This window comes from Bubalus kerabau, chromosome 12 (assembly GCF_029407905.1).
Source record: "Bubalus kerabau isolate K-KA32 ecotype Philippines breed swamp buffalo chromosome 12, PCC_UOA_SB_1v2, whole genome shotgun sequence".
NCBI lineage: Eukaryota > Metazoa > Chordata > Mammalia > Artiodactyla > Bovidae > Bubalus > Bubalus kerabau.
The window spans coordinates 76471592-76499317 of NC_073635.1; the positions used below are offsets into that span (position 1 = coordinate 76471592).

The 27726-nt window shown below is 41.1% G+C and overlaps 1 protein-coding gene across 2 annotated transcripts in view; it reads right to left on the reverse strand.

Annotated features, from left to right (window-relative positions):
• Positions 1 to 27726, reverse strand: part of LOC129624676 (ATP-binding cassette sub-family C member 4-like) — a 169568-nt gene that overhangs the window by 39813 nt on the left and 102029 nt on the right. For both annotated transcript variants that reach the window (XM_055542844.1, XM_055542845.1), the window contains 6 exons: positions 24664 to 24814; positions 18396 to 18515; positions 17145 to 17255; positions 12013 to 12113; positions 10735 to 10923; positions 1680 to 1835 (listed from right to left, as the gene is read on the reverse strand). In XM_055542844.1, coding sequence (XP_055398819.1) covers positions 1680 to 1835; positions 10735 to 10923; positions 12013 to 12113; positions 17145 to 17255; positions 18396 to 18515; positions 24664 to 24814 — 828 coding nt within the window. The remainder of the gene's footprint in view (positions 1 to 1679; positions 1836 to 10734; positions 10924 to 12012; positions 12114 to 17144; positions 17256 to 18395; positions 18516 to 24663; positions 24815 to 27726) is intronic.

Sequence of the window (27726 nt, forward strand, 5' to 3'; positions counted from 1 at the left end):
AGGATGGATGAGTTTCAGCTGGAATCAAGACTGACAGGAGAAACATCAACAACTTCAGATATTTGGATTATACCACTCTAATGGCAGAACGAGAAGAGGAACTAAAGAACCTCTTGATGAGGGTGAAGGAGAAGAGTGAAAAGGCCAGCTTAAAACTAAATATTAATAAAACAAAGATCACGACTTCCAGCCCCATCACTTCATGGCCTATAGAAAGGGAAAAGGTGGAAGCAGTGACAGACTTTAAAATCACTGTGGATGGTGACTACAGCCATGAAATTAGAGAACGACTGCTTCTTGGCAAGAAAGCTATGACAAATCTGGACAGTGTGTTAAAAAGCAAAGGCATCACTTTGCCGACAAAGGTCTGTCTAGTCAAAGTTATGGTCTTTCCAGTGGTCATGTATGGTTGTCAGAGCTGTACCATAAAGAAAGCAGAGCACCAAAGAATTGATGCTTTTGAACTGTGGTGTTGGAGAAGACGCTTGCGAGTCCTTTGGACTGCAAGGAGATCAAACCAGTCAATCTTAGAGGAAATCAACCCTGAATACTCACTGGAAGGACTGATGCTGAAGCTGAACTCCAATACTTTGGTCACCTGATGCAAACAGCTGACTCATTGGAAAAGACCCTGATGCTGGGAAAGACTGAAAGCAGAAGAGGGCAACAGAGGGTGAGATGGCTGGATGGCATCACCGTACGAAATGGACATGAACTTGGGAAAACTCTGGAAGATGGTGAGGTCCATGGGGTCACGAAGAGTCAGACACGACTGGGCAACTGAACAACAGTATACCTGGAGGATGGTAATTGCTCACTAAAAAGTCACTAAAGTGTGTTGAGTGGATAAACAACAAGGAAAGACAGGAGCTTCTATGTGCGTATAATTCAATTTCCAACACACTCTCTGAAAGGCATATTTCTTTAAGAAGCAGAAGAAAGGAAAACAGAATCAGAGCTGAGGGAGAGATGGCCAATTCGATGCTCCACCATCACAGCAGCCACACATTGGGTCTCAGTGTGAAGCACTCTATACCATGCACTGGCCTATTTTGCCCTCAGAACAGCTCTAAGGGTTGGTATTGTTAGCTGCCTTGTAAGACAGAGAAAACTGAGGAGCACAGAGGTGGAATTCCAAGTCCCTTTCTCTTCCTCACTATTCTGCACTGACTGCCTGGAGAAAATTATTTATTAATGGCTGATTTGTCAAAGTCTCCCATAGTATTCATACACTTTGCAATTCTCAAAGCCCCACTTTTTCACAGAACACCCTCCAGGGACATAAACAACTTTGAAAAGATGTCTTCATTTCCTACAGCAAAGCTCTATCTGGAAGACACTTAAAATTTGCATTTCCCTATAGGAACCTCTCCAGAGCTAAACAAACAATTTATCCTTTTGTTCTCAGAATTATGTGGTTATGAGTGGATAAAATTGTGGAACCTGAGTCCAGAAATCCATCTCAGTAAATTATTAAATCACATGCACACAAAACTAATGAATAAACAAAGAAACAAAACCTACTATATGATGAAAGCATCTGTTGAAAATACCTACTGCTAAAAATATGCTCTACTAGGGGTAAAAAGGATTAACCCTTTCATTTAATTTGAAAAAAAAATAAAAATAAAAAATAAGTAAACTTAGGTGGCTTATGAAAAGAACATGTGAGCACATACCTGAGGTGCAACTGACATTTTCTTCCTTAAATCATGAAGTCCAATATCGGTTGTCCAGATCCCATCTATCTGAACACCACCTTCAGGTTCTGACAATCTAAAAAGGGCAGCAATGAGGGAACTTTTTCCAGCCCCTGTTCTTCCTACAATGCCAAGCTGTAAAGAGGTCCAGGAGAGAGTAAGAATTAACAAAATGCAACCAACCTGGGAGAAATGCTGGTTATTGATGACGAATTTTAAAAGTTCTATATAAAGAGTAGACTATAAGTTTCTCAGTCATGGCACTGTTGACATTATGGGCCAGATAATGCATTCTTGGGGGAAGAGGGCTTGTCCTGTGTATTGTAGGATGTTTAGCAGTAGCCTTGAACTCTACCCACTAGATACCAGTAGCATCCCCTAAATAAACTGTGGCAACCAAAAATTTCAGACACTGACAACTGTCCCCTGGTTGGGAGCCCCCTAGTCCCAAGAAGAGTTAAAAATGATAATCTGCTGGCAGTGAAAGGCCAGCGATCTCCTAAGTGGTCCATAAGAAGTCAGCCTTTAAATTAGCTTTATTCCTACAGCCTGGAGAATTATGTGACTAATTTTATGGAGATATCAACAAGTACAGTCAGCAGTATTATACATAAGCAAGTATTCACTTTTTCAAAGGCCTATTATTTAAGAAGAATTATTTTTTGGTAGAAAAACTAAAAAACTTCCTAATATTAAATACCTTAATTATATTATATCTTGAAAGGAAATATCTTAAAATAAGACAGAGGACAGTAGACAAAATGCACATAATAAAGTCAACATCAACACAACATTTGCTACTTATATGGGACCTTTCACTGCAGCAGTTCAAAAGGTATTTTATAAACAAATTAATACTTGCAATTGCACCTTGGAAAGATACATGTCAAGTGTCAGTCTAGTCATTAAAACAAAAGCAGGGAGAAATCCAGTGCACTAATGGTAAGACTGGGGTTTTTCTGGTGGCTCAGTTGTAAAGAACACACCTGTCAATGCAGGAGACTCAGGTTTGATCTCTGAGTGTGGAAGATGTCCCAGAAAAGGAACTAGCAACCCACTCCAGTATTCTTGCCTGGAGAATTTCATGGACAGAGGAGCCTGGCAGGCTACAATCCATGGGGTCACAATGGAGTTGGACATGACTGAGTGACTAATATGCATCAGTGCAGGAGACATGGGTTCAATCCCTAATCCAGGAAGATCCCACATGCTACAGAGCAACTAAGAAGGTGCACCACAACTACTGAAGCCCACACGCCCTAGACCCGGAAGCTGCAACAAGAGAAGCCACCGCAGTGAGAAGCCTGTGCACAGCAACTAGAGAGCTGCTCACTGCAACTAGTGACTCCTCATTCATTGCAACTAGAGAAAAAACCAGAGCAGCAACAAAGACCCAGCTCAGCCAAAAATAGATAAACAAAATTATTTTGTAAAAAATTATGTTTATACTATGTTGTAGTTTACTTACTGCACAATAGCATTATGTATGAAAAACAATAGTCATACTTTAATTTTCAAATACTGACTGCTAAAAGGATGCTAAGCATCATCTAAGCCTTTATTGCATAGTAACAGTAAAAATCACTGATCACAGATCAGAAAAACAAATATAATAATAATAAAATGGCTTGAAAATATTGTGAGAATTACCAAACGGTGACATGAAGTTAGAGACATGAACTTAGCAAATACTGTAGGGAAAATGGTGCCAATGTACTTGTTCAACACTGAGTTGTCATAAATGTTCAGTTTGTTAAAAAAATAAAAAAGCAGCATTATCTGTGAAGTGCAACAAAAATATGTGTGTGTCTGTCTGGGTGTTCTCATATGTAAATCAACACACATTAAGACACAGGTGACAACTGTATCCATGAGAATGTGTGCATGTTCCCACGTTATCAGCTGTACTGACACTGATCCATCTGTGCAAATGGGAACATCTGTAGACTTTGGATAAATGGGCTGAGATATGCAGGGGCATTGAGGGCTGCTCATGACCACAGGACTGTGAGCTCCAAACTCCAGCGAGGAGAATAATAAGAAACAAGGGACTTCACGGGCAGTCCAGTGGTTAAGATTCTGAGCTTCCACTGCAGGGGACATGGGTTCAGTCCCTGGTAGGGAACTAAGATCCCACATGCTATGTGGCCACACATCCCCTCCAACAAAGGCAACTCAAAGGAAAAAAAAAAAAAAGAAAGAAAAACACCTGGCTCTGGCTATTTCTACAGGTAAATCATTAAACCTATTAACATAGTCTGAATGTCTTATCTGGTCACCAATGGGTTTTGCAAATTCCACACAGAAAGTGTCACCAATATCAGTAAGTTTACATTCCTAACACCAAAGACACTTGGAAAAAAATCATATTTTAACTGGTTTGTAACAGCTCCTTTCTGTTTTTACTACCATTTGGATCAGAATGGGAAGTGTAAGACAGGGAGTCAGGAGCTGTTGTGTCTTCAGCAAGATGTCATGGGAAAGTGATTCCATTTTTTTAAATTAAACTGATGTCCAATAAAATGAAGCTATAAATCGCAGGTTTGTGAATGTGCAGGGAACCAGGCCAGGATTCATCTCTGACGACCACACCAACTTGTTAGACACTTGTTCCTGGGTCTTTCTTCACACACCAAACTTGACATGATCAACATCTAATGCCCCACACAAAACAGCCACTTCCTCTGACTTATCCACTCTACTTCTTTCCCAGACTCATAGGCACAACTGTCCACCTTACTTCCAGCTTTCCCTGAGTCCAGCATACTGCCAAGCCCTGAAGACTCTACTCTTGCAACGTTTCATGGCTCAAACCCTCATTTTAAGGCCCACATGCACCACCTGAGAGTCAGGATGCATTATCTTTTAAAAAACAAAATAAAACAAACTCTTTTCTTAATCATAATCAGTGCAAATGAATTGAAAAGTAAATAAAGACTAGATATACCCTAGAAGTCTGATAAAACCAATCTTAAGATGTTGATGTTTTTATTTTCCAGACTTGTGTTATGTATTCTTAAAGATACAAATTCACATATTTAAACAAAATAGGATTAGTATGAACATACTGTTATAATGTATCTTCATTTAGAATTTCATAAAAATCTTTATTTTAAATGGCTACATAGTATTACAGTATATGTGGTCATTTATTTAACAGACTCCTACTGGTAGATATTTAGCCAATCTCCAATATTTTGCTATCATAAATAACTCTGTGTCAAATATGCTTGAAGCTAAATCTTTGCAAACAACCTTAATTATTTTCTTCAGATACATTCTCAGATGTGGAATTGCTGAGAATAAGGTATGTACATTTTAAGAGAAAGCTGTTAAGTATTGCCAAACTAGTCCTCCAGAAAAATAATACCATTTTCAACTTCCACCTGTTTCCCTGCACATTCATAAACCTGGGTGTTATAGCTTTGTTTTAATTGATATCAGTTTGATTCTGAAAAGTGGAGTCAATTTCCCAGAACATCTTAATGGAAACACAACAGCTCCTGGCTTCCTGCCCCTCACACCCGCCCACTAGGGTCCACGTGCTCTCACTTCTCAGATTAAACCCCCGAAGGTCAGCTCTGTGTCACTCCACCCCAGGACATCTCTTCTACAGAACTGTCCCCACTGATTTCTCCATCCTTCATGTACATGAGTCAGCTTCCTTGGCATCACTAGGTAGTTGTGAGGGTCGAATGTAAAAATGTGTGTTACACACCTGGTAGTTCTTTTCCCTGAATGCCTTGCAGGTGCCTGGTCCTTCATTCACTGGATCAGGGCATCGTGCCTTTGCTCATGTTGGTCTCACCTCCCAGAATGCCTTTCACATGCATTTCCACCTGCTGAAGCCCTGACCACTCATCACCAAGTCTGTATCACATGACTGATACTTCAGAAATGCTCTCCCTGTACCCTATATGTGCTTATCCAAATACTAACAGATGTTGTATTATCTTTTCCTAAACTTCTATAAATATTCTGACCACCTTCTAGCTTACAAAACTAATGTAGCCATTTTCTTGTGTCTTCAATTCACCTGTATATGTTGACAGCAGGATCTGTACTAGACTTGACTTTTTCTTATTTGTATTCCCTGTGGAGCCCTGGGACAAAGACGCTTCTGCAGGAAGCTGAGATTTTTAATCAGGCCAGAGAAATTTATGGAAAAAATATCACCATATTATTTAGACATATGATAAGTTGGAGAAAGAGAAACATGGCAGATGGATCCTACAGCCATAGACAAAACTTTGAATGGCCAACACCTTATTCTCATGGGACAGACAACAACTTCCACCATGTAAGTGTTTATAGTCATTTTATACAGTACAAAAACTAACAACCATCATTGGTCAAGCATTTACTCTGACCCATGTGCTGGGTGCTTTACATGTCTTATCTTGTTTAAGTTGTACAACAAGCCTACGGGTTAGGTCCTATCAATTCCATTTTTCCAAGAGAAAACTGAGGCTTGTGGTGGATTCATGTTGATATATGGCAAAACCAATACAATATTGTAAAGTTAAAAAATAAAAAAAAATATTAAAAATATAAATTAGTCTGCCTGAAATTTCAGAGTCCATTAAGTCATAGGATGAGACTCAAACCCACATCTGTCAGCCTCTTTTCCATTCTGCTGCTGAACTCCTTAAACCTGGATGGCCTGGTATCTTATCATGTGTCTGGGTAGCTATAACAGAAAAAGTGGGGAGAGGTGTAGCTGCAGTTAAAGGAACAGTCCTACCATAGAGATCCTGTGGCCAGAGAGTTGAAGCATGATGTGGACATGGGTACATGTAACACAGTGAGTGGGATGACATCACTAAGCAGAGAGAGTACTTGAGGTCAGGTGGGCTGGCTGTCAGCAGGAAGTACCAGCACCCCAGGTGGGCTAGAAGAGAAACCTGCAGCCAAGTGGGGCAATGGTTCCCCAGGAGACAAACCAAACAGACCTCCTGCCCTGCTTGGGGAGCAAGACTCATTTTTGATCCCATCAGGTGGTGAAAGAGCCACACGTACACTGTTGTGCAGGGCTGTCTCTGACTCCAGGTCCAGACAGGGCTGAGCCTGTGGGAAATCCCTCCAGTCCCTGCAGGAGGCTGGTGTGGGGAAGGACAGATAGCAGGATGAAAACTGCCCGTGATGAAGACAGACTCCACTGAGAGGATGCAAAGAAATGCATTGGAATCACATAGAGTTGAATTATAAAGTATAAGTGCAATTTTCAGAATATGAAAGTAAGTAAATCTATAGGGGAAGTGGACAGAACTTTCTAGAGCCTCATGCTCAGTCATAACAGGGACTTGGGTAATTCTTGAGTTCAATTTTAACCTGTCAAAGGATGCTTAATAGAAATCACAGGTTATCATTCATCAGAAATGCCTATGGGAGAGAGAAAGGAATTTACCAGAAGGTCTTGTTCAAATGAGTGAAAAGGTCTGGATGGGCCTGAGACTCTGCATTTCTAGAAAGCTCCAGGAGATGTAGGAGCTGCTGGCCCTGACACCACAGTCTGAGTCACAAGGAATTAGAAAGCCAGCAAGGGAAGTGGGATAATCTGGGAGTGAGGAGAGGGGTTGCTGAGGAGATACTATGTAAAAAAGGAGAAAATGTAGGAAACTAATATTTTTGCACATTACAGCAAGGTCTAGTAAGCATCTCTAAAAGTGTATTATAGAAGTAAGAGCTCTGAGCAAGAAAAAATAACAAACCAAAACCATTCTATCTGGAGATTTGGAAAAATGTTTTAAAATGTCCCAGAACTCTAAAATCATTAAATCAACCACAAAACCATCTAAATGAAAATTGCAACCAGTGTTCAGAATCTAACTGGGAAGATTAAGGTGCTATTTACCTCATTTGGGGTCTTTATTTTTACTTATTTTTTCCATGAATTAGAATTCTATGTAGTACCTACTACATTCTCCTATTGACTCTAACTTTCAGGAATCAGGACAGCAGAGGAAACAATGGAAAGAGAATAAAGCCCCATTTCTGCTGGGCGGGCTCACTCCCACATCCCCTGCAGCATTCTCTTTCAATCAAACTCAACACCAAAGGGGTGACCCAGAGTGATGGGGTAGGACAGGTTAGCAGAAGAGGGAACCTGGGATGTTCACAGGTGGAGTAGAATCACTTCCTGAACACACTGCATGAATATCATTTCCAAACACAGAAATGAAGCTAACATTAAGCCAGCAGGGGACGACAGAGGATGAAATGGTTGGATGCCATCATCAACTTGAAGGACATGAGTATGAGCAAGCTCCGGGAGTTGGTAATGGACAGGGAGGCCTGGTGCTGCAGTCCATGGGGTCACACAGAGATGGACACAACTGAATGACTGAACTGATCTGTGATACTGGGAATAGACCAAGTCAGAGATCAAAAGCCAAACTACCACAGTCATTAATTCAGTTTCCAAATTCAATTTGCCCTCAAACATTTTGGAATCTCAAAAATCCTATGATTTGCAGTTTTTAAGAAGGAAGAATAGAATCTATTATGTTCATAAGTCATACTGCAGAGTTTCTTAAATAATTCCTATTTTATGGCTTTGGGGAAAATTAAGACAAGTGCAAATTAACAGTCACATTTACAACAGGAAATCTGACAGACACATTGTCTGAGAGTAAGCTAACATCACCTACAGTGCTCTCAGGGACAGGATTGTATCAAGAGCTGTGATTAATGTTTTCCCAACAAAACAATCCTCAGCTTCTTCCTGAACTAGGATGGAACTGGAAATAATTATGAGTCACTTTTAGTGCTGCAACTAACTGAAGCTGCTCCCTGGGTATCCTTTTGGCAATAAGTTGAATATATATTTTCATGTTACAAGAGTATCATTCATTAAATTACAGCTATAGTCCACTAGGGGGTTGTGGTGGGAAGAGTTAAAGAGCAGTTCTTTCAGTTGTTCATGCAGTTGTCTTGTGTGTATGTTCTGGTTACTGGCTGCTCACACCTGTGTGTTACTCACCCTTGCAGACAGCAGTTCCTCAGTACCCTCTCTATGCCCTGAAAAATGCCACTTTCTAGGCAAAAAAGATGAAAATAAGATGCTCCTTGATTTTAAAAAGCCTCAAGGTACCATGAGATACAGACCTCAAATTACAAAGCACTACACAGATGTTCTCTTACATTTTAATTATGATAAAGTTCACATAACATAAAATTTAACTACTTAACCATTTTTAAGTGGATGGTTTAATGTTCATTACATTCACATGTTGTGCAACCAAGCTTGAGAATTTTTTTTTTTTTTTGCATCATAAAACTGAAATTCTATAACCATTAAACAAACAACTCTCCATTGCCACTCTCCAAGTCCCTGGAGACCACCATCCTATTTCCTGTCTTCCTGAATTTGACCGCTCTGTGTCAAATTCATAGAATTTCACCACCTCACATAAGCAGAATCAGAGTATTTGTTCCTTTCATGTCTGACATTTCATTTAGCAAGATGTTGTCAAGGTTCAGCCATAGGTCATAATTTTCCTCCTTTTAAACATTGGATATTTCATTGTAAGGATTAGTTCCTTCCAACTTTTGGCTGCTTTGAACATAGTTGTCCTGTGAATGCTACCTTCAAAGAGTATATAAGACACTAAGGAAGAATTGAGGGCCTCGAAGATGCATTAGAGTCAACTCAGAAAATGAGGAGACTTTCACCATCCAGATGACAGAGGGGAAGGTCTCTGAGGTAGAGGGCAGACTGCACACTGGAAGCTCGGAGGATGTGGTGCTTTGGGAGAACCTACACACAACCAGAGTGTAGTGGTGTGTGTAAGTCAAGAGACATTCTGGCAGCAGAGGGAGGTGGGGAAGAGCTTCCTATCAACTTGTCTGCTCTGGTTTATTCTTTTCTTCAAGACTCTGCCCTGTTCCAGGCCAAGGGCCTCAAGTTGAGTATAAAGGAACATCACATCAGACATAGACACTGGCCGTTTCAGGTCACAAGTCTCTCTGCCATCTCCCATGTGGATCTTCCCTGCTCTGTTCAATTTGCTTTTGACTTTGAGCAAATCTCTAGGCCCTGCCTCCATCAGAGGCCCTGGTTCCTCACCCCTGACTGAGTCATGATTCTGGGCTCTACTCTAGTAACAATGAGCTCATCCCATGGCCCCTGCTGGAGTGGATTTAGGGCTGTGCTCTGGTTCCAGCAGCAGCTCTCCCAGCCCAGTAAGGATCAGCTCTGTGCTAAAGAAAGAAGCAATCTGTGGGGGGAGGGCAGGGGGATGGCAGCTCAGCATGGATGTGTAGGAGGACAAGTCTACAGAAAAGACCAAGAGACAGGAGCAGGTTACAAACAGAGGGCACCGTGGGAGGAAGAGAAGATTTCAGAAATACAAAGAAGAAAAGATGGAAAGAAGATAGTGGAGAATTAGGGACAGGGACCTAGGACTGACTTCTCAGACTTTGTGTGAATAATCAGGTGTCACATATCATGTCCTGCTACTGCTGCTGCTAAGTCGCTTCAGTCGTGTCTGACTCTGTGTGACCCCAGAGACAGCAGCCCACCAGGCTCCCCCGTCCCTGGGATTCTCCAGGCAAGAACACTGGAGTGGGTTGCCATTTCCTTCTCCAATGCATGAAAGTGAAAAGTGAAAGGGAAGTCGCTCAGTCGTGTCCGACTCTTAGCGACCCCATGGATTGCAGCCCACCAGGCTCCTCCATCTATGGGATTTTCCAGGCAAGAATACTGGAGTCGGGTGCCACTGCCTTCTCCTATCATGTCCTGGATCAGGTTAAAATTGAGCCCAGGAGCCCAGGGCCCACCAACCACCATGCGGGAGTTCACAATACAGGCAAGGGATAAAAAATGTTTGTACCCCCATTCCGTGGTCAGTTTCCAAGAAAGATTCACCTACATATCACTGATCTAATCTGCATCCATGAGGTACAAAGAGCCCTCCCCCGCCCGCTCCCCACCTCCTTGCCCCCGCTACCCCGACACACTGGCAAGGAAACCAAAAGCAGATGTGGTGCTAAAACTTTAGCTGGATTTTAGAGGCAAATGGCTTAAACTAACCTTTTCTCTTGGGTCAATGGGTGCTCTCAGTTTCTTCAGTACCAGAGGCCCAGCCAAGCTGTACCTGAAGTTAATATAAAAGTCAATCTCTCCTCCATGGGGCCATGAAGGTGGTGGACGATACTCATATTCCCAGCGTGCTTCTTTCCCAAGGTCTGTATATTTAATCCCCCTTTCTACTGAAATCATCTGAAACACATATGACATCACATGAGTTAATATCAGAGTCTTGTTTATGGATGTTCAGAGGCTGTAAATGAGACATTTTGCTTTTTTTATCTTTATATCTGATTTTATATGGTTCAGAATATCCCAGGTCTTAGCATCCACAAAGGACATAAACAGGAGTTTCATGAGGCCTTGGATGATTTGCAAATTTGTTCGTCATCTTCAATACTTTTACTTACAGCCACTTCCTTCAACTTTACATTAACACCAAAAGAATTAGAGAAATGAATGGCAATATTATACTGATCCACTTTTCACACCTGAATGAAAAAACAAGAGCATTTTGTCAAAGAATAGAATATTTATGGACACCAATCAGTAATGTGTGGCTATAGAAGGGCCATGTGTTATAGATAACAGAACTGGATGGTCATCAAACCTCCATTTAATTATTAATCATTTTCTATTCTATTAGAAGAGAGAAGTGGAAAGATTTCATTTTTATTGTTTTTCTCCCTTTAGGAGAAGCTGTAAATATTCAAAAGTGCATAATTTACATATTGACCAAGGCCTCTTAAACAACCATGACTCCACATCTTTGAGAGCACTTTCTGAGAGGGCACTTATCCTACCAGAAAGAAGGGCCACCAGAAAATTCAGGTGTTCAACACATACATGAATAAGTGATAAAATGGGGGAGGGGGCAGAAGAAGGGAGCATATTAATTAAATAAACCTCAAAAAACTGAATTCTTTATTTTACAAAATATGAGGAATAACCTATTAAGAAACAAAAATAAACAAGCTTCTAAGAAATTAGCTTCTCTCCAGGATTTCAGAACCTCCCTCCTACAGAGACATTCATTGTATTTGAGGACAGCTTGTGATGAATATAAAACCTTCTGACATAGCACACATAAGACTGAGAAAAGATTTATATATATATATATATTATTTTACATTAACTGTAAGCAGATGAAGAAGAATGTTAAAAAACTTTGTTAAGTACGATGTAAAAATAATAGTTTTACTGTTTTACATAAGAATTGCTTTTATGCCATTTAACAGCAAGGAGACTTGAAAATGCTAAGAATGGAAAGATAGTCATCACCATATTCTCCACTTCGGCACTTTGCCTGACGCACCACTGGAACATCCCCGTGAGTGTGAGGGTGAGAGACAGGACCAGGCCAACCTGCCCAGGATTCAAACCTAAGTGAGGAAGAAGAGGAATAAAGTCAGTCTCCTTCTCAACCCCTCACACAGTTCCTTCTGTCACTTTACAAAGAAGATTCCTTTATTTTTAGGAGTTTTACAGGAATATAGTTGATTTACAAAGCTGTGTTAGTTTCAGGTGTACAGTAAAGTGAATTAGGTATATATATATATATATATATATACACACACACATATATATATATAATCCACTCTTTTAAAGTTATTTTTACCATATATGTCATTACAGAGTATCAACTAGAGTTCTCTTTGCAATACAGGTCATTTTTAGTTTTATTTTATATATAGTACTGAGAAGACTTCTTTATAACATTTAAATCATTTGCATGTAATGATAGTATTACTCATAATATTACTTCTGTTTATTGAGATAATAATACAGTTAAAAAAAAAAAAAAAACACTATGAGGGACTTCCCTGGTGGTCCACTAACTAAAAAGAATCCAAGCTTCCAATCAGGGGGCTTAGGTTTGATCCCTGGTCAGGGAACTAGATTCCACATTCCACAACTGAGAGCTCACATGCTGCAACTAAAGTCTGCCTGTCACAAATGACTGAAGATCCTGCATGTCCGAACTAAGACCCATGGAGCCAAATGAGAAAGTAAATTGTAAAAATATTATGAATTTAGAAAGCATTAACAATATTGTTGTTGTTCAGTCACTAAGTTGTGTCTGACTCTTTGCGATGCCATGGATTGCAGCACACCAGGCTTCCCCGTCCTTCACTATCTCCCAGAGCTTGCTCAAACTCATGCCCATCAAGTCGGTGATGCCATCCAACCATCTCATCCTCTGTCATCCCCTTCTCCTCCTGCTCTTAATCTTTCCCAGCATCAGGGTTTCTAATGAGCTGGCTTTTCATGTCAGGCAGCCAAAGTATTGGAGCTTCAGCTTAAGCATCAGTTCTTCCAATGAATATTCAGGACTGATTTCCTTTAGGATTGACTGCTTTGATCTCCTTGCAGTCCAAAGGACTCTGAAGAGTCTTCTCTAGCACCACAATTAAAAAACATCAATTCTTCTTTCTATGAGTGGGATATTTTATTACTATAGACTCTCAGTCTCTTCACTTTCTGCCATTAGAATGATATCATTTGTTTATTTAGGGTTACTGATATTTCTCCTGGCAATTGTTATTCCAGGTTGTGAGTCATCCAGCCTGGTATTACACATAATGCATTCTGCATATAAGTTAAATAAGTAGGGTAACGATATACAGCCTTGTCATACTTCTTTCCAATTTTGAACCAGTCCATTGTTCCATGTCTGGTACTGACTGTTGCTCTTCACCTGAATACAGGTTTCTCAGGAGACAGGTAAAGTGGTCTGGCATTCCTATCTCTTTCAGAATTTTCAACAGTTTGAACTGATCCACACAATCAAAGGTGTTTGTGTAGTCAATGAAGCAGATGTTTTCCTGGAATTCTTTTGCTTTCTGTATGATCCATCAAATGTTGGCAGTTTGTTCTCTGGTTCCTCTGCCTTTTATAAACCTAGCCTGTACATCTCAGTTTCTAGTTCATGTACTGTTGAAGCCTTGCTTGAATGATTTTGAGCATAACCTTACTAGCATGAGAAATAAGTGCAATCTTATGGTAGCCTGAACATTCTTTGGCATTGCCCATCCGGGGGATTGGAATGAAAACTGACCTTTCCCAGTTCTGTGGCCACTGCTGAGTTTTCCAAATTTGCTGATATATTGACTGCAGCATTTCAACAACATCACCTTTCAGGATTTGAAATAACTCAGCTGGAATTCTGTCACCTCCACTAGCTTTGTTCATAGTAATGCTTCCAAAGGCCCACTTGACTTCACACTCTAAGAAGTCTGGCTCTAGCTGAGTGGCCACACCATCATGGTCATCCAGATCATTAAGATCTTTTCTGTACAGTTCTTCTGTGTATTATTGCTCTTCCTAGTCTCTTCTGATTCTCGTAGGTCCTTATGATTTCTGTCATTTATCCTATTATTTCCAACTGGATTGAGATACACTTTACAGTATTTTATAGGTGAGGGTCATACCATTATTCAAGGTCATTCCTGGTGGCTCAATTCATAAAGAATCTGCCTGCAATGCAGGAAACCCTGGGACAGTAAGATCCCCTGGAGAAGCAAATGGCAACCCAATCCAGTATTCTTGCCTGGAAAACTCCATGGACAGAAAAGCCTGGCAGGCAACAGTTCATGGGGTCACAAAGAGTCAGACACGACTGAGTGACTTTCACTTTCACATGTCATTTTTCAGATTTTTGTTCTTACGGCTCCAATTTTCATTGTATAATTTCACTTTCTACATCCAATGTAGTTGCAGTTGCAACCACAAAAACAAGGCAATGGGTTCTAAGAATCAGTGCTTTTAAATCTAAAGTATTACTCTTATTGTTCCATTACCAAAGAATGTGATTCAGGGTTATTACTATGGAATAGTTAGGGAAGGTGAATTCATGCCATGCACCCCAACAGCTGCTCATCTGGTACCCACACAGCAGTGAGGACACCGTTCTTTGCTACAGAGACTCTTTCTCTGCCCAGTACCCCAGACACCTACAACTAAGAGATCCAAGGAGCCCTAAAGTTAGACCTAAACCCTAAGCTGAACACAAAGCTTAATAGTAAATTTGGTTCTCTCCATCCACATACAGGACACTACCTGGAATGTTCAGAAGGTCAGCTTACTACAGTTGCATGGACCTCAACCAATTTAAAGAAAGATAAAAAGATAAAAGTTCTCAACAAAGACCTATAGTAAACAAACAAACAAACAAACCACCCAAAGTAATCTACAGATTCAGTGCAATCCCTATCAAACTACCAACGGCATTTTTCACAGAATTAGAACAAAAACTTTTACATTTTGTATGGAAACACAAAATACCATGGAAAGCCAAAGCAATCTTGAGAAAAACAAAGTAGAAACTTGAAGCTGGGTAGAATGAGGCTCCTTGTCTTCAGACTATACTGCAAAGCTACAGTAACTGATACAATATGCTACTGGCACCAAAATCAGAAATATAGATCAATGGAACAAGATGGAAAGTCCAGAGATAAACCCACGCAACTAAGGTCACCTAAGACAAAGGAAGCAAGAATATACAGTGGAGAAAAGACAGTCTCTTCAATAAGTGGTGCTGGGAAAATTGGACAGCTATGTGTAAAAGAATAAAATTACAACGCTCCCTAACATCATACACAAAAATAAACTCAAAATGGATTATAGACATCTATGTAACACCAGATAATATATAACTCTTAGATGAAAACACAGGGAGAATTCTCTCTGACACAAATTTCAGCAAGATCTTCTTTGATCAACCTCCTAGAGTAATGAAAATAAAAGATAAACTAAAAAAAATAAATAAATAAAAGATAAACTAACGGGACCTAATTAAGCTTAAAAGATTTTGTACAGCAAAGAATACCATAAACAATACTGAAAAGACAACCTACAGAATGGGGAAAAATATTTGCAAACAAAGTGGCTGACAAGGGATTATTCTCTGAAATACACAAACAGTTCATGCAGTTCAATATAAAAAAACTCCCAATCAAAATATTGGCAGAAGATTAAAAGAGACACTTTCCAACAAAGAAATACAGATGGCCAAAAAGCACATGAAAAGATGGTCAACATCTCTAATTATTAAAGAAATGCAAATCAAAACTATAGTGAGGTCTTACCTCACACTAGTCAGTATGACCATCATCAAACAATCTATAAACAATAAATGCTGGAGAGGATGTGAAGAATTGCTCCTACCCTGTTGCTGGGAATGTAAACTGGTACATTCATTATGGAGAATGATATGGAAGTTCCTTTAAAAACTAAAACCAGAACTACCACGTGATCCAGCAAGCCCATTCCTGGGCATCTATCCAGAGAAAACCATAATTCCAAAAGGTACATGCACCCTAATGTTCACTGCAGCTCTATTCACAATAGCCAGGACATGGAAGCGACCTGAATGTCCATCAACAGAGCAATGGGTAAGGAAGATATGTGGTATCATATAAACAATGGAATATTATCCAGCCATAACAAAGGGCAGATAATGCCATTTGCAGCAACATGGATAGACCTAGAGATTAAGTGAAGTATGTCAGACAGAGAAACACAGAATATGATATTGCTTATACATGAATTATAACAAAAGACAACAAATGAACTTATCTACAAAACAGAAACAGAGTCACAGATGTAGAAAATAAACTTATGGTTACCGGGGGATAAGGAAAGGGAGGGATAAATTGAAAGACTGGGATTGACACATACATACTACTATATATAAAATATTAAAATAGATAATTAATAAGAAATAAATGTAAAGTATAGGGAACTCTGTAATGACCTATATAGGAAAAGAATCAAAAAAGGAGTGTATATATGTATACATATTTCAGATTCATTTAGCTATACACCGTAAACTAAGACAACTGTGTAAATCAGTAAAATTTAAAAGAATAATCTGAGCCAGCTAAAGCAGGGGCCCAAGACACCACAGGTCTGCTGGAGGCACTTTCATATCTGGTCTTTGCTCTTAAAGATTCTGAAAGTCCAGAACAGAAATTCTTTTCTAAACGACAATTTATTTGAAGTTAATTAAAATGCAAATTACTTAAAAAAAAGATACATGGACCCCAATGTCCACGGCACATGGAAAAAGAATCTTTTATAAAGTAGATATATGTATAACAGATTCACTTGGCTGTACACCTGAAGTTAACACAACATCATAAATCAACCACATGCCAATCAAAAATAAATTTAAGGAGGTCTCAACCAAAACCTACTGTAAATAAATAAGTAAATGGAAAAAAAAAATAAAAGTTCTCAAGACACAAATGACTTCACATGGACCACATGGTAGAGTCACTTACTGCAAACACTTAGAATTTGGTTCTAATTCATTAGAACCAAACAGTATATATTAGACAAGATGGCAAGAGTTTAATAACTACAAAGCTATAAACTGTAAACATACTACAAATATTCACATATTTACTTACTTTCTACCAGGATCAGGGCCCCAAAGGCAACAACAGTGGCAAAGACGGCACAAATGACATCTAGATACACAGCGAGCCATCGGGACGTCGTCAAAAGCAGGAACCAAGCCTCTGGGTTTGTGAAAAATAATAAGCGTAATACATAAATAGTAAAACCACGTTAGCTGCTTCTAATGAGGGAGAGCATTTCCTCAGTTGAGGTACAGAAGATTTTACACAAGGTAGGACAGCAAAGTCACACATTCAAGGAACCTGAAGATTCCAGAAAACCAAGGCAAGGTATGGGACACACAGGAATCAGTCCAGGAAGCAAGCATTGAAAACTTCAACCCACAGGTTATCAACAGAAATATGATCACAAGAAGGAAGATGGAAAATCATCTCACTGGTGCATTTTCTGCAGTGCTGGGCCTCAGCATGAAGATCATCCTCTCATATGTCGACTGCTCCCAGCTCTCTGACAGCAGAGAGCACAGCTCACACTGTTTCCAGCACCTTCTACACTCACCACAGGGCCGTGCAGTGTTTATTCTTAGGAGCCAGTATCTACATGACCATCAGCTAACAGGATCTGCATGTGGTTTTCAAAATGCCATTTTATTTTCAAAATGCAGTAACAATTGAAAAGTTTGACCAGGATTTTACAGACTTAGAGGAAATTCTGAATTTTCTACCTAGGAAAAACAGCTTCACCGATACAAGGTATAATCAAGTGGGTGGCAAATCAGGAAATTAGTTTCATCAATCGTGTCTGCTACCCTCCATGCTTTGAAAAGAGTTGGCAAACTACAGCCTGGAGGACAAGAATAGCGACCACCTGGTTCTGAAAAGGAAATTTTATTGGAAAACAGCCATTCACTGATGTATTATCTTTACCTGTCTTTGTGCTACAACAGCCAAGGTGAGTAGTTGCAATGGACACAGTATAGCACACAAAGCCTACAATATTTTCTATCCGGATCTTTGCAAAAAACAAAATTTTACTGAGTCCTGCCCTAAAGAGACAGAAGTCCACAGGGCACAGTGATGGAAGGACAATGCAAGCCAGTCAGGGGAGAAAAGCAGGGGGTGACGGGGAAGAGGGGAGCACAGAGGGGATGCTGAGAGGAAAGGGTGGGCAAGGTGGGTGTGCAGAGGGGGACATGCAGGTGACACAGAGAGAGGTGCTGGCCTACTAGGCCACCTGAGATGGAGGTCAGGCCTCAGAAGGCAGCACATCCCATCTGAAATTATTTCCAGAAACTTACAGACCTGAGTGAAAATCCTGATATGTGTCGAACAGCTCCTGAAACCTCTGTTCAGCTTTGTATGCCCGGATGGTCCAGAGTCCCTTCAGAGAAGATGCTAAGTGGGAAAACACCAGGCTCCGAGCTGGGGAAGCAGAGACAGACACACAACAGAGAAAGTCAGAGAAGCTGGATGCGAGGAAACCCACTGACTCCTGGGCTATGTGGTGACACCTCCCACCAATAGGAATCCTCCATGTGACCCTCACTCCTGCTCACATCAGGTTTCACTTTAATGACCTGGGGATGAAAGATTCTCTTTGAAACTATGTTTGACCAAATTCATTCACAGCTAGATTTAGATAAAGAAATTCTTTACTGGTTCTTTCATCAAGGTCTTCTCAAACATGCCTCCCTCCAAATTCTCGTGGCATCTCTCCAGGTGGAAATTGTTCACAAATTAAAAAAAAAAATTATTGAAGTAAAGTCGATTTACAATAATGTGTTAGTTTCAGGTATATAGTATAGTAATTCAGTTATTTTTTCTGATTATATTCCATTACAGGTTATTACGAGATGCTGAATAAAATTCCTGTGCTTTACAGTAAATTCTTGTTGCATACCTATTTCAAATAGTAGTGTGTCTATTAATCCCGTATTTCTACTTTGTTCCTCCCTCCCTCCCAATCCCCTTTGGTAAGTTTGTTTTCTATGTCTCTGAGTCTATTTTGTGTACAGATTTATTTGTATTATTTTTAGATTCCATGTATAAGTGATACCATATTTGTCTTCCTCTGACTTTTAAAAAAAAAATATTCTCTAAATCTATCCATGTTGCTTCAAATGGCTATATTTTTTTTCTTTTTCATTGCTAACTAATCTTTGAATCAGTAGCATTCTAAAATTTAATTCCTCACTAGAGTCCTCACCACCCTGAATTTTGATGAGTTACCTGTGTGCCGTCTCCACCTTAGATGAGTAGCCTAAGGGCTGGGATAGAGTCAGTACATCCCCCACCCTGGACCAGAGCCAGACACAGGACAGGGAGAGACGAGTAAGGGAGCAGACAGTCTGCCCCTTCCCCCGTCCTGGGCCTCCCCCTGCACCTGTGCCAGGAGCCTCTGTGTGGGTCACGGAGCACCCGGTGCTGCACCGCCCTTGTGCCCACAGGACCCGGCAGATGAGGGGCCTTTGAATGGTCTTGACTTCTACTCCGAGAGCCTGATGGATGCTTTCATAACTGCCCTGCTAGATCTCTGAACTGCGACATGATCTCACACTTGCCCTTTGTCCTTTGTTCACACAAAGAGCTGAAAGTGACTCAGTGGTGCCTTTGTTCATGCAGTTGAGTACCTGTGTTCTCATTCCCGTATCCACACTGCTCTCTCTTCACTCTATTGACTAGCTTTTTAGCTTCCTATAACGTTTTGCTTATAAGAGCAACATAAACTCACATGGAGCTCATGCTCCAAATAATAAAGGTAAGGGACTGTGTTCAGGCCTTTTCTTCAGCCCAGCAGGTGTCCCAACCCACCCCCAGAACTCAGACAGGAAGCAGGGTGCTCACAGGGATGATGCAGGGGTTACTGGGCCCATCACCCTGTCAGGACAATGCCAAGAGTCCAGCTCCAGAGAGCACAGAAAACTCACCAGAACCAGGCTCTCATTTCCGAAGCAAATGAGGTTACATCAACACTATCCATCACAGACAGGGCTTCTGAGCAGGAAGCAGACATGGTTGTTCCCCCACAGAGAGTCCTGGAATGAACTCTCCAGAGTGGCCTCCCTCACCTGCTTCCCTGTCAGGAGATCAAAGTGCAGCTGATTCTCTCTAGCAGGGATGGAGGGCAGGGTGGACTTTAGAAACCAGGTTTCATCTCAGCCTTGAATACCAGGGAACCAAACACCCCATCACCTACCTTACCTCATGCCCAAGAGTGACAGGCTGGGGGAATCTGGGCCTGTAAAATCTATCTTGCTTCTCTCAAACCCCATTTAGGGCTGAGCAGGATGGCAGGATGAGTGAACTGGAGGGTCTGCAAAGAAAATTAGCTAGTATAGGGGGAGAGGGGATGTCAAGGCTGCAGTGATGTGTTGCCCAAAGTAAAACTTTTGCCACAAGCACTGAGCTCGCTGTCCTGAAGCAGACTATGTGCCAGTCATGGTATCAGATCACAGTCACAGACACGTGTAACCCTACAGTTCACATGACTGATGTCTGTGTTTCCCACAACCCTGAGGACACTTGGGGACACACACCCCCAGGATGACAGATCTTCCCAGGCAGGATGACCCCAGGCTAACAGCCCTGCTGCAGATGATCATTCAAGCTATGTGAGACCTGCTAGTTGTGAGTAAGTTCTTGATTGCCTCATGTTCAAGGTTCCAGTGCCTTTGGTCCTGATCAGCAAGTACTTTACAAGCATCAGTTCAAGAAATCCTCATGAGAACTCCAGAGACTGAGGGATTAAGAGCACTCACTGCCCAAGATTAACTATTTTAACCCACCAAAGTGACAGACCTGGGTGTGAGACATGACTTTCTTAATCCCAAGGTTGTGCTTTTAATCACAACAGCAGTGTCTCTGTTCAGTTCAGTTCAGTTCAGTCACTCAGTCGTGTCTGACTCTGCGATCCCATGATCCGCAGCATGCCAGGCCTCCCTGTCCGTCACCTACTCTTGGAGTTCACTCAAACTCATGCCCATTGAGTCAGTGATGCCATCTAGCCATCTCATCCTCTGTCGTCCCCTTCTCCTCCTGCCCCCAATCCCTCCCAGCATCAGAGTCTTTTCCAATGAGTCAACTCTTCCCATGAGGTGGCCAAAGTACTGGAGTTTCAGCTTTAGCATCAGTCCTTCCAAAGAACATCCAGGACTGATCTCCTTTAGAATGGACTGGTTGGATCTCCTTGCAGTCCAAGGGACTGTCAAGAGTCTTCTCCAACACCACAGTTCAAAAGCATCAATTCTTCGGCACTCAGCTTTCTTCACGGTCCAACTCTAACATCCATACGTGACTACTGGAAAAACCATAGCCTTGACTAGACAGACCTTTGTTGGCAAAGTAATGTCTCTGCTTTTGAATATGCTAACAGTGTCTCAGAGGGAGAATAATCAGGGTTAAGGATGCTTGTGTGCGACGATGTGAATTTTTCTCCAGGCTTTGTTATATATGTTCAGAAAACCCTCAGGTACCATCCAACAGCCTTCACCACTACTGCACATCTTATTAAGCATCCGAGGTTGAACAGAGTTCCTGGGAATCTAGTATGAGAACTCCTTAAAACAGCAGACTTGATGATCCATGGTCCTAACACACCTGACACACATCCTAACCCTCCCCTAACAATGCTTGTAGCAGACCTTGCTAGTTGATCCTAGCACCTTTCAGACAGAGTTTGGATATGGCTTCACCATTCAGGCACTGCCAAAGGCAAAAAGCTGATTAGAGAAAGACAACAAAATACCACCCTGGTTTTATGTACTTGTCCATTGCTATGCTCACTTTTGTAAAAATGTGCCCCTGAAAAACCCTATTATAATTATCTGGCAAATGTCATTAAGATGAAAATGTCAACCTAAGCTTCCAGAGGCAGTTAGGCAGTAGGATCTGAAACTAAATCTCAGGACGTCAGCAGTCTTTCACAGCACAAGCAGGATTATGCCTTCTGGTCATAGCAGTCAGGTGTCCTTCTTTTTGCTGGTGGCTCCAGCAGTAACCTGAAGATATACTCTCACTCACTCAGTTGTGTCTGACTCTTTCTGACTCCATGAACTGTAGCCCACCAGGCTCTTCTGTCCATGGGATTATCCGGGCAGGAATACTGGACTGGGTTGCTATTTTCTCTTCCAGGAAATCTTCCCAACCTAGGGACTGAACTCATTTCTCCTGCATCTTCTGCATTGGCAGGCAGATTCTTTTATCACTGAGCCACCTGGGAAGCCCTAAAACATATTTTCAGTTACTATTTAGAGAAAACAGTGGTATCACCATTTCAGGCACAGACCCACCACCTAGAGAGAGCATAAACAGTTCTAATCAGCTGGCCACCACATTTGGTTACCTGGGGTGTGTAGGAGGCAGTATCTCGATTGAATTTAGGGTCTAACTTATTGCAGAGTACTAGGATGCAGGACAATCCACATATCCCACAGAGATGATGCCAAAGTTCTCAGACTCTCCAGCTCAAATACTGAGAAAATCCTGCACTGCTTTTTAAAAAAGCCTCAGAAGCAGCCCTTCTCCCCACTTTCATATGGATGGGAAATGGCCCTTCCCCAGGCAAAAATCTCTGTCAAGTGTTCCTTCTGGAACAACCCCTCATTGAATGTACCAGAGAGCTGCTTTTCAGCAAGACTCTCGAATGACCCCATTTCATGGGCAGCCTCAAACCATAAAATATATGAAGCCTTGTCTTCACAGAAGACTGGATGGAGCTCATCATTCCTCTTCTGCATCCCCAGGTCCTTCCATCAATAAAGTCACATCAGCAGGATGTCACACACACCTGACTCTACTGCTCCCCATCCATCCACACACCTCACAAAACTGGACCTTACAAAAGTTAGCTGGTTCTCTTGATGACTGAAATTTTTCTTTACACCTTTTATGAAATGGATGATCACTATCCTTTTTGCAACTAATTAGAAAATATCTCTTTAAAAGGTGAAATTGTTAGTCGCTCAGTATTGTCCAACTCTTTGTGACCCCATCAACTATAGTCCACTAGGGTCCTCTCTCCATGGAATTCCCCATGCAAGAATACTGGAGTGGGTTGCCATGTCCTTCTCCATGGTAACTTCCCGACCCAGGGTTCGAACAAGGGTCTCCTGCATTTCAGGAAGATTATTAAGTCAACAGGGAAGCATCTTATGTGTTTATTATAAAAATAAAACATGCAACTGCCACAGTGAAGAAAAAACTCATTTGACTGGATAACCGAGATTTTTTTCCACTTGGTAGATACAAGGAACCATGAGGCTCAACATTCTCTTCTTGGCTTGGTTTCTAGAAGGTTAAGTTGGTATTAATTTTTAATAATTATTTATGATTGAGGTCTCTGATATGAACATATTCCCACCTTACTTTTTGGCTATGGTTTTTATAACTGTTAAAAATATATACTTCTACTTTTCTTATTAGTTTTAATATTGATGAAATATGTACATTGATAATAAGATAAATTAAATTATTTCATCATCTGTGATTACCTGCACAATAGAATGATTAGTCATAAAATGTGATCCCCATTATTTTTTGGGGGGATGCACCTTGCAGGTTCTTAGTTCTCTGACCAGGGATTGAAGCAGCAGAAGCACAGAGTCTCAACCATAGGACCACAGGAAAGTCTCTGTTCCCATTATTCTAAAACTAGGAAGCTGAATGGAGTAGTAAACTAAATGTATACTGAACAGATCCCCCTCTCGTGTCCTCCTAAGGAATTCTTTACAGCATCATTTATATGAATAGCTTTAAGAAAGGGGGGACCACAAACAGTGTGGAATCACCCCAAATACTAGTAATGATAAAGAGCAAACCTGCAAATAACAGGGCTTATCTTTTCAGTAGGGCTTCCCTGGTGGATCAGACAGTAAGAATCCACCTGCAGTGCAGGAGACCTGGCTTCTGTCCCTGAGTCTGGGAAGATCCTCTGGAGAAGGGAATAGCTACCCACTCCAGTATTTTTGCCTGGAGAATTCCATGAACAGAGGAGCCTGGTGGGCTATAGTCCATGGAGTTGCAAAAAGTCAGACACAACTGAGTGACTAACATATGTCTTTTCAATACATTTAAAAACTTCAACATACTTGAACATGTGAAAAAAAGTATTTTTCAAATATATCACTTCTGACATATACTTCATGAGGTCTCCTTTACTTTTCTAATATTTTCCTTTCCTTGTCATTTCTGGTAACTTCAGGAGGAAAAAAATTGTTTATTTTCATTCTATATTAGTTCCAACATGATAAAATATTTTTAAGAAAAGTATTTACAGAGTGGATACTCTGTGTTAGGAAATATGTCATGAAAAAGACAGAAATGGTCCCTGTCCTCATGGTGCTCACATTCATCCTCCTTGTGCTAAAATGCAAAGATGCAGCTGACCTGAGACCAGTTTATTGCCTTAAGAACCACACTGACTCACAGTGGCCATAACATTCAATTATCTAAATGTTGACTTGTGAGAAATTCCAGAAGACAGAGTCTGCAGAATTTCAGGGGTCTGGTTAATTATTGCATAAATGGAAGCCAGCCTGCTTTGCCATCCCAACCTGAGAGCCCTGGTACTCACTAGTACATTCCAGGCGTTTCACATCGCGTGATGTCCTTAAGAAATACCACCGGAGGACAAAGAAAATGATGCCAAGTGGAATCACAGGTATAGCAATCCAAGGAATCACAGCTACCATCACGACCACCACACCAACCACAAGAAGAAAAGTCTGAAATAGCAAAAATAGATGGAGAGGCCGCCTTATGAAGGGTATTTTTCAAAGATAAACTGTAATGATTTGTTCTATTTGGATTAAACTCCTTCCCTCAAAAAGATTTGTTGGGACAGCATGAATCTTTCCCTTCCAAATAAATAAAATTATAGGTGGTCCTCATGATATTTAGTGCATATGCCAAACAGGATGATAAGAATTTTCTAGGTATCTGCACTTGTGATACACTCAGTAGCCCTTTGAGGCAGGCATTACTTCTTTTAACAGATGAGAATATTTGAGGCTCAGAGAGTAGGAGCTGAATCCCAAACTATCAGGAGTCAGCAGGTGTTACTAGAGAGATGAGCGAGCAGGCATCACAGGTGAGGAATCCAGATGCCTCAACTATACATGGAGGAATAAAGAAGTGGTTAAATACAAATTCTGTGTCCAGAAAAGTAGGACAAAATTTAAACGTTGACCTTTGAAAGTAGGAATTTCTCTTTCAAGATTTTCTATCCATAGTTAATACTTACTGAGTGTTGACTGTATACAGAGCTATACCTTCAAACCTTCACATGTATTAACTCACTAATCCTCACAGTAGCTCTATCTAGTAAGAGTATTGTCTCATTTTACAGATGGAGAGAGTAAGGCACAGGGAGAGGAAAAACAACTTGATGAACACTGCAAAGCCTAAGTCAGGAAACTGGGAAGTCCATGTCATGAGTCTTTATGACATGTATAAGCTTGCCCCCAATGTACAGCCATCTTTCTATCATTATAGTAAGTATATAAAATGCCTATTCCAAAGGTTAATGAGTGTAACAACGACGGATTCCATTTACCAAGTGTTTACTGTACGTAAGACAATGGGCTAAGAGTTCCATGAGCATTTCCTTAATCATCACATTATCCCATGAGATTATTCTATCTTGGTCAAAAAAAAGAGAGCATGTAGAAGAGAAAACAAAATCATTGGTTGTTGCTGCTTTAAGCATCCATCTTTATCAGGAAAAGTATGATACCCTTACTTTTTAAGAATGCAATCAACATTTAGTGCCTGCCTATTATGACAGTGGAAGAGGAGAGTGAAAAAATTGGCTTAAAATCAACATTCAGAAAATGAACATCATGGCATCTGGTCCCATCACTTCATGGGAAATAGATGGAGAAACAGAGGAAACAGTGTCAGACTTTATTTGGGGGGGCTCCAAAATCACTGCAGATGGTGACTGCAGCCATTAAATTAAAAGACGCTTACTCTTTGGAAGAAAAGTTATGACCAACCTAGATAGTATATTGAAAACCAGAGACATTACTTTGCCAACAAAGGTCTATCTAGTCAAGGCTATGGTTTTTCCAGTGGTCATGTATGGATGTTGGACTGTGAAGAAGGCTGAGCACTGTGGAATTGATGCTTTTGAACTGTGGTGTTGGAGAAGACTCTTGAGAGTCCCCTGGACTGCAAGGAGATCCCAATCCATTCTGAAGATCAGCCCTGGGATTTCTTTGGAAGAAATGATGCTAAAGCTGAAACTCCAGTACTTTGGCCACCTCATGTGAAGAGTTGACTCATTTGAAAAGACCCTGATGCTGGGAGGGATTGGGGGCAAGAGGAGAAGGGGACAACAGAGGATGAGATGGTTGGATGGCATCACTGACTCAATGGACATGAGTTTGGGTAACCTCTGGGAGTTGGTAATGGACAGGGAGGCCTGGCGTGCTGCGGTTCAAAGAGTCAGACACAACTGAGTGACTGAACTGAACTGAACTGAGCAGACTCATATAATTTGATCGACAACATTCATCAGTTTCAATAATTTGGCTCTCCCCAGGTGAGGGCCTGTTAAGCCTAACCCAGCCTGGAAGACAACCTGGGAAGCAGAGATAAAATCAAAATGAAGGGCTCCACAGAAGCTGAGCCAATTTTTTTTCCTTAGGTATGCATTCGGTTCCATTCAGTTCAGTTGTTCAGTCGTGTCTGACTTTTTGAGACCCCATGGACCGTAGCACCCCAGGCCTCCATGTTCATCACCAACTCCCGGGGTTTCCTCAAATTCATGTCCATCACGTTGGTGATGCCATCCAACCATCTCATCGCCTGTTGTCCCCTTCTACTCCCACCTTCAATCTTTCCCAGTATCCGGGTCTTTTCAAATGAATCATTTCTTTGTCTCATGTGGCCAAAGTATTGGAGCTTCAGCTTCAGCATCAGTCCTTCCAATGAACATTCAAGACTGATCTCTTTAGGATGGAATGGATGGATCTCCTTGCAGTCCAAGGGACTCTCAAGAGTCTTCTCCAAGACCACAGTTCAAAGCATCGATTCTTCAGCACTCAGCTTTCCTTATAGCCCAACTATCACATCCATACACAACTACTGGAAAAACTATTGGTTTGACTAGACAGACCTTTGTCTGCAAAGTAATGTCTCTGCTTTTTAATATGCTGTCTCAGTTCAGTTCAGTTCAGTCACTCAGTCGTGTCTGACTTTCTGCAACCCCATGAACTGCATCACGCCAGGCCTCCCTGTCCATCATCAAATCCTGGAGTTCACTCAGACTCACATGCATCAAGTCAGTGATGCCATCCAGCCATCTTATCCTCTGTCATCCCCTTCTCCTCCTGCCCCCAATTCTTCCCAGCATCAGAGTCTTTTCCAATGAGTCAACACTTCGCATGAGGTGGCTAAAGTACTGGAGTTTCAGCTTCAGCATCATTCCCTCCAAAGAAACCCCCAGGGCTGATTTCCTTCAGAATGGATTGGTTGGATCTCCTTGCAGTCCAAGGGACTCTCAAGAGTCTTCTCCAACACCACAGTTCAAAAGCATCAATTCTTTGGCACTCAACTTTCTTCACAGTCCATCTCTCACATCCATATATGACCACTGGAAAAACCATAGCCTTGACTAGACGGACCTTTGTTG